General features: G+C 42.0%; 1 protein-coding gene across 4 annotated transcripts; it reads left to right on the top strand.

Moving 5' to 3' along the window:
- The first annotated feature begins 295 nt into the window (after positions 1–295).
- On the top strand, positions 296–7,214 carry RNF14 (ring finger protein 14). 4 transcript variants are annotated; one of them, XM_009331391.1, is made up of 8 exons: positions 296–436; positions 975–1,111; positions 1,634–1,785; positions 2,140–2,667; positions 3,098–3,326; positions 3,997–4,169; positions 4,752–4,882; positions 6,122–7,214. In XM_009331391.1, the coding sequence occupies exons 4-8, from the start codon at positions 2,212–2,214 to the stop codon at positions 6,177–6,179; spliced, it is 1,047 nt and encodes a 348-aa protein (XP_009329666.1). In that variant the 5' UTR covers positions 296–436; positions 975–1,111; positions 1,634–1,785; positions 2,140–2,211; the 3' UTR covers positions 6,180–7,214. The 4 variants fall into 4 exon arrangements, with proteins under 4 accessions (XP_009329666.1, XP_009329667.1, XP_009329664.1 ...); XM_009331392.1 differs by having other exon boundaries at positions 975–1,118; XM_009331389.1 differs by having other exon boundaries at positions 956–1,118.
- The last annotated feature ends 402 nt before the right edge of the window (positions 7,215–7,616 follow it).

Here is a 7,616-nt window from a genome sequence, read left to right as displayed (position 1 = left end):
GGGATTTCTGTCGACCTCGGGGGGGCCCTTCTCGGGCTCCTGAGCTGGTGCAGGTAACGGCCGGAGTTGCAGCGATGGCAGCTTAACGCCGGTAGACGAGTCGCTGCTATTAGAGCTGTAAAAAGGCCGTTCTGAATCAGCGTGTCCGCTCGCATGAAGCGTCTGTTAGCATTCGTAATGAAAACGCTGAGGGGACTTTCATCCCTCTGAGCGCGCGTTTGTTCGTTTGGCTACAGGCAGCCCAGAAGTCCCGGTGCCGTAACCGCACGCCGACAGCGAGGTCGGCGCTTTTCACGCCTTACGGGCGAAAAAGTTTGTGACCTCGAGCTCTCCCAGAGGAATGACCAGGGGCTCTGCGCTGGCCCTGCTAACGTGGCTGTCCTCGGTCAGGGACCGGTGCCGACAGCTTTGCCACTGCGCGGTTGTGAACAAAAAGGTAATCCGCTAAATGTGGCTTTATTTCCCCAAATCTAGAACGGCAGTGGTAGAGGAGTGCACCTACAAGGTGCCTGTGAGGATTTGAAGCTTCTTATTGATATCTTCAGTAACCTTAATCATAAGTGGGGCTTTTTGTTTGTTTGTTTTAGAACAGCGGACAAGAGATACTAATTCCTTTTTCTTGTTTTTCAGTCTCTTTTCCCTTTCAAACACTAACGAAATGTCCCTCTGTCGCTCGCCGTCAGTGTATTCCACTATTTCCCCCCTTACAGCTGTCTGTAGCCACTACGCTTTGCTCTTTGACTTTTCAGTGCGCTGTTAAGGTGGTTTTTATTTTATAAAGCTACCAATATTTTCTCAGCCTGTAAAAAAGCTTAATTATATTTTACATTGTTTTATAGCAGTTACTTTGGTTTCTAGATCTTATCGTAGTAGTATAAAATAGATACCCCAAATTAATAATTTGAATAGGATGCGTTAACTCAGTTGATCTTGTAGAGTGGTGTTAACTCCACAGAAAATTTAAATGTCTTCAGAAGACAAAGAAGCTCAGGAGGACGAGCTGCTGGCTCTGGCTAGCATTTATGATGAAGATGAGTTTAAGAGAGCCGAGTCGGCCCAAGGAGGAGAAACCAGAATTTGTCTGGAGTTGCCCCAAAACTTCAAAATTTTTGTGAGTGGTGAGTTGAGATGTTTTGTGTTATCCCGAAATTAGTTTTTACCAAGCTCATTTTCCGGTGGTTGCTGCTCTAGCGGCCTGTAGGAACGCTGAGCAGAGAAAGCCGTGACTGACCCCGTGCGGTGCTTGTGGTATTGTTGGGGTTTGTATCTGAGTGGGTGATTTCATCCTCATGCATACAACCTCTTTAGTGAACTTCAAAATGAGAGATGAGTAATAGTATTTCTTTGGAATAATTAAGTTCATTTATTATTTTTTTTCCCTTGAGGATATGTCTTTCCAGGTTCGTGCAGGATCTGATATTTCACAGTACTGGTGTTTACTGATTTAACCATATGCATACAACCCCATGAAATTTTACCGTACTGAGAAGTTTTGTTATTTAGGGTTGAAGAAATAATTTTTAAACCCAAAAAATTTATCAGATGAAAGGAGATACCCGTCATAAACAGTTACAGTTCATTAGTTTTCATTTTCTCGTTATTTCTCGAACTGTCTCAATTCTCTTTGATTCAGGCAGTTCCACAGAAAGCCTCCAGACCAACGGGTTTGAATACACCGTTTGCTTTCTGCCTCCCCTTGTGCTGAATTTTGAACTCCCACCAGACTACCCATCAACCTCCCCACCGGTGTTTACCCTCAGTGGAAAATGGCTCTCCCAAGCCCAGGTTTGCAAAACAGTTTTAACATTTCAACAGAGCCTCTGTGATCGCGAGAAAGTTCGTCGTTGACAGTGCTCTGGGGGATGTCAGTGTGGTAGATGAAAGTAAAATTAAGACGTGAGTGATTACATTGCTCTTTCAGTTGGCTTGTCTTTTGTTTCCTACTTGTTTTTATTTGGTCACCATTCTGGGGAATGAAAGTTTGCATCTGTGAGCATTATTTTGACACGTATTTTATGTTACGTATAAAAACCTCCAGAATCTGAAATCTCAATATGCACTAGGGGGGACCATGGGAGAGGAAAGCAGTAACGAGTTGCCAGAACTTGCTGAAACCTGGAATTGTTTTTTCTTTTCTAGCTCAGTGCTCTTTGCAAACACTTAGACAATGTGTGGGAAGAGAATCGAGGCTGTGTGGTCTTATTTGCCTGGATGCAGTTTCTGAAGGAAGAAACACTGAGTTACCTGAATATTTCCTCCCCATATGAGCTAAAAATGTGCCATCAAGGGAATGGGCAGAGTAGGACACCTTTGGTCCCTCTCGACGCTGAGAAGGATTGTGGTGGTGCAGCAGGCTCCGCAGCGGCTGAAGAAGAAATCGTCGACGCAAGAGCTGTGCAGGATGTGGAATCGTTGTCGAGTCTGATTAGGGAAATCTTGGACTTTGATCAGGCTCAGAGGAGGAAGTGCTTTAACAGTAAGATGTACTTGTGCAATATCTGCTTCTGTGAGAAGCTGGGCAGTGAATGTATGTACTTCACCGAGTGCAGCCATGTGTACTGCAAAGCATGCCTGAAGGACTACTTTGAAATACAGATCAGGGACGGTCAGGTCCACTGTCTCAACTGCCCAGAACCGAAGTGTTCTTCTGTTGCTACTCCTGGCCAGGTAATAGACGTGTGCAAGCAGTGGTGGTAGAGTTCTGCTAACTGACCAATAATTACAGAAGACAAGGTGTGGCTTTTCATGGTGAGCGTTGTGAATATACCTGGGGAAGCTTTTTTTTTTTCGTACTCTGAGCCACACAGAGGCATCGGAGTTAGAACTGGATCACACGGCACGTGTTTTGCCTACCCTGTTAGTACTGGCGTTGGTCAGAGGCCTGAATTAATGTCCCGTTGCATTTGACACCGCATGCTTTTCATTTGAGTAATTACTATTAAAATAGCATTTCTAGGAGTATTTTCATGAGCTGTTGGAGAACATAAAGTGGATTCCTCCCGGCTGTAGGTACTTTTTCATTGACTTACTGTTTTTTGCTGGAGCTAGCAGGCTCAGAATTTCAGGTGCATGTAATCTTTCTTTGATCTTTGTTTAGGTTAAAGAGTTGGTCGGAGAGCAGTTGTTTGCACGTTATGACCGCCTGCTTCTGCAGTCTAGCTTGGACCTGATGGCGGATGTAGTGTATTGCCCTCGCCCAGGCTGTCAGACACCGGTCATGCAGGAACCAGGTTGCACCATGGGCATATGTTCCCGTTGCAACTATGCTTTCTGTACTCTCTGTAAAATGACTTACCATGGGGTCTCTCCATGTAAAGTTACTGCGGGTGAGTCATCGTATTTCAGAAATGGGTCAGGAAACAATTAAGTCTTGTGTGAAAAAGACTGAAAGTCAGAAATTAAGCAAGGAAACTCATCACCGCGTGAGCTTTCGAAAAGATGAGACAGATTCATTTGGAGTAGGTCTGTTGCTGGCAATTAAAAATTATTCCTTTGATGACACTCCACAGCTCAGGAGGTCCCTAAACCGCTGATTGCCAAATGCTGAGAGGCCATAGCAGGGGAAGAATAATTTTATATAATCTTACATATTTTAGATATATTTTTTTACCCTTTCCTGTGAATCCACCACTTTCTGTTGTCAGAGTTGATGCTAGAATTGGGTGGATGCTTCTCTGCCCGTTTGGCCTCAAAATCCTGTTCAGAAAAAATATTTCCTTTTTTCAGTTTATTTTACATTGTAGATTTGTTCTAACTCCATCGACTGGTCTCTTTTATAATGAAATAGCGTAAAACCGTTGAATTTTGAGGTAGAGGGGTTTTATACATGAGAATCATCTCATGTATAATAATGTTTTACTTGTTTTTTAATTAATGATGTTAGTTTCCTTTCAGAATGCTTTATGCTGTTATTAGCTGGACTTCTTTATAGAATATATTACAAAAGCTGTTTTCTTTTGTTTGATTGCGGGTTTTTTGTTTTGTTTTATTCCCCAGAGAAATTAATGGATTTGCGAAATGAATATTTAGAAGCAGATGAGGCAACTAAAAGATTTCTGGAACAACGCTATGGCAAACGAGTGATTCAGAAAGCCCTGGAGGAGATGGAGAGTAAAGAATGGCTAGAAAAGAACTCAAAGGCTTGTCCTTGCTGTGGTACTCATATAGAGGTAAGCATGGAGGGGAAAGGCCGAAGAATCATAGTGGCTCTTAACAGAAACTAAGATAAATTCAGTCAGTTCTGTATTTAGGCTGGAACAGAGATGTATTTGTAGCCTCCAAGTTCACCAGGGAAGGTAGATTTCTAGGAAATGGTAAGAGAACTTTCCCTTTCTGTCTGTGTTACGTAGAAAAGGAGGTGATGTTTCTGGAGCTCAGGGACTTAAGTACAGCAACTGGTATTGTTCAGACTCCAGCACTAAAAAGACCCAGGCTGAAGATGGATCCATATGAATCCCTTTGTTTTCCGCATGTTTCAGGCTACTGCTGTTTCGAACTACAGCCAGTAAATAAAACTAGCTTCAGAAAAATATTAATTTCCAGTATCATTAATGTTATAGCCAATTTACAGTTCTGTGATTCGAGCTGCTAGTTCTTTTGAACAGTGAAAAAATACCAGTGTTGTGATAGAGTCGGGGTAAAATGTATTCATTAGTTGGCGCGTTTTTGCGGACTGTTATCATATAGAGACAGTCCTGAAGACTGACACGGTAAGATTTTGTTATTGCTATTTCTTGTTTTCTTCCCCTCAGAAACTAGATGGTTGTAACAAAATGACGTGTACTGGCTGCATGCAGTATTTCTGCTGGCTTTGTATGGGCTCTCTGTCAAGGGTGAACCCATACAGGCACTTCAATGATCCATCTTCCCCGTGCTTCAATAGGTACGTGTTTACGTGTATTTCTTCCGGTGCCGTACCACTTATTTTTCTACTTTTTCTTAACAGTTTCTCCCAGATTATTCTTACCTTGAAATTTGTAGCTGTACAGTTTAAGACACAGTTTCTTCTCTCAAATATTTACACTTAGAAGGACCCGACACTAACAATAAAAAAATCAGGAGTGATTCGGGATGTGGTTTTGCTTTTTAAGAACTTTTGTTTTAAAATTCTGGAGGAGTCTTCTGGGCCTATTCCCGACGCTTTACTTGCTGCCTCTGACAGAGACAGCCTGTAGTGGAATGTTTCCTTGCAGATGCTCAGGTGTATGATAGTGCAACACAAGGTTTTGGGTAAAAAAGCTGCTTCTAAAAAGCTGCAAACTTGGCCTACATCGTCACTATCGGGGATATATCAAGAGAGATGATATCACTTGCTGCTATCCGGACAAATGAAAGGGCAGGCAGGTCAGAGAGGTGTAATAATGGCAGCCTCTAAGCTTGTGTGTGTTCCATTGGGTTACGTGCCCATCGCTGTGATACACACTGCCTGGATACAAAAGTCAAAATAGTTTACTCAGTCCTCCGCCGTCTGTCCTGCTGTAACAGATGTGGCTGACAGGATTTATTTTTCTCTTGTTCTTAGCCCTTCTTTTTCAGCATTCCCTCTTCTCCCAACAGTAATTTTTTCACTTCCTACCTTGTTTTCCTTTGTTTTTCTTCTGATGTTCTTTTTTGTTTTAGTTTAGCTTAACCTCTACCTATCTTGACTAGGCTCATCTGTTTTATAAAACAAACCATTTTCTTCCCTTTTGTTCCCTGCCCCCCCCAGCTTACATGTTACAGTTGTTTGCCCAGCTCTGTATTGTCCGATTAGATTGTAAGCTGTTGGGAGCAGGCAGGCCTGGCTGCTGCTGATATACTGCCTAAAGGCCAGCTAGGAACGGCAGCATGCTAGGTAACTTTTAATACGGTTTGGATTACTGATATTTTCAGGGATTTCTTGAGACACCCCGTTGGTAAGGTGCTGTACAACCTTCTGGTATAACGCGCTGTGGAAGTGCGGGGTAGCTTACTTTAATTGACTTTGACGATTGCAGTACGAGTGTTTTATGATGCTGACAAAAATTGTGAAACTTGCTGCTTTTGTGTTTTTGGTCACATTTAGATTGATTTTTTTTTGGGGGGGTGTGTGTACATATTTTACTTTTTTACATCCTGATGTAAATTATTGGCTGTCTTGCAGATTGTTTCAAGCCATGCATATTGACGGTGAGTTCTGGGAAGTTGAAGATGAAGACTAGTAGCTTTCTCTAGCAACAAAAGCTGAACAAACCAGAGACAGATGCTTTCCGTTTTTGTGTCAAGTTTGTTTGCTTTTCACTTCCATTATGTGATAGAAGAATGGTAACTACCTTGCACTGCAGGATACTCACACTTCAGAGGCTGTTGCCAAAACCAAAGGAGACCATTTTACCCATCCTGTGGTCAGGATCACCACTGAAGGCCCTAATAATCATATCGATTGTGAAAGACAAATACAACCAGTCAGAAGTTGGAAAATTACTGGAAAAATACATACTAAGAGGTGCCCCTTTTTAAAATGCAAACAAGCAAAACTGAAGGCCCAAATCGTAGAACTATTTGGGGGTTTCCTTTAGGGAGACTGACCTTTCGAGGGTCTTGGCTCGTATCCATCGCAGGGTTTAGGGCAGTTTTATTAGAGCTGTCGTGCTCTTCCTGGAGCTGTTTAGCAATGCTGCTCGGACAGGGAAAGTTTTCTGATACAATACAGAAAACTTCTTCTGTATTCAGCAACTGAGCCTGTTGCTTCTGTAGCATTTCCTGACCTGTTTCTCTGAAAAGCTGCTCGTTGCTCTATTGCTGATACTTTCTAATGATGTTAAAGTTGATTATCCCTAACCCCCTGCTTACTGGCTGTAATGCCCGGGTCTTTGCATTATTGAATGCTTTGGTAGAAAATGACCAACAACCATTTCCAGAAATTTGAATCAGTTTGATGACTCATCTCAGCGTTGCTGTTGTATTCACTCACGTTGCTGCTCCTTGTTTTGACAGTGATGAGTGCTTAAGGCAATGAACTGAGTATGTGGCCAGTGAGAGGGTGAAAAGTATCAGTCAGATACCGAAACATATTTTTATGGATACATAATTGAGATTAACTTGAACTCTTGAAGATACTGAAAATTACCTTGTCTTCTCAGATGATGAAGTAATTTATTTTTTACTAACTCTTCGTATAAGAAATTTGATTAGTTGATAGTTTTGCTTCTGGACTAGATCCCTTATTTCCACTCTTCTTGCACTTCAAATTATTTCAAAACCCAAATTGTTTCCCCTAAAAGCTCAGTAAGTAGTTTTGTGAGCATGAAAGTAATTACTGGAGGGAACCACTAATTTTTTAGAAGTTTTTCCACCTGCAGAATGGTCTAAAAATTTATTTTTCCATTAAAACTGCACGTGCTGTGTTCAAAACAAATAGCAGGGTCCGGATGGATAGCTCAGGAGCTGGAAGACTCTTCAGAAACTCAAGGTGAACGCCTCTCACTCACTTTTGACTGATAGTAAATAAATTTATACTCGGATATCTGGCCAAAATGAGTGCTGATTTAGTTCCTTTCGCAGAGGATGAAAGCCTGTAGTATTAGAATTGGCAGTGATTAAAAAGGTAAGATGGCAAGAGCGGATCTCTTGTTTTGGTTTAGGCTATAGGACAGCGT

Source organism: Pygoscelis adeliae, unplaced genomic scaffold (assembly GCF_000699105.1).
Source record: "Pygoscelis adeliae isolate BGI_AS28 unplaced genomic scaffold, ASM69910v1 Scaffold108, whole genome shotgun sequence".
NCBI classification, from domain to species: domain Eukaryota; kingdom Metazoa; phylum Chordata; class Aves; order Sphenisciformes; family Spheniscidae; genus Pygoscelis; species Pygoscelis adeliae.
The sequence above is the reverse complement of the archived record's forward strand: the minus strand, read 5'-3'. Positions and strand labels throughout refer to the sequence as shown.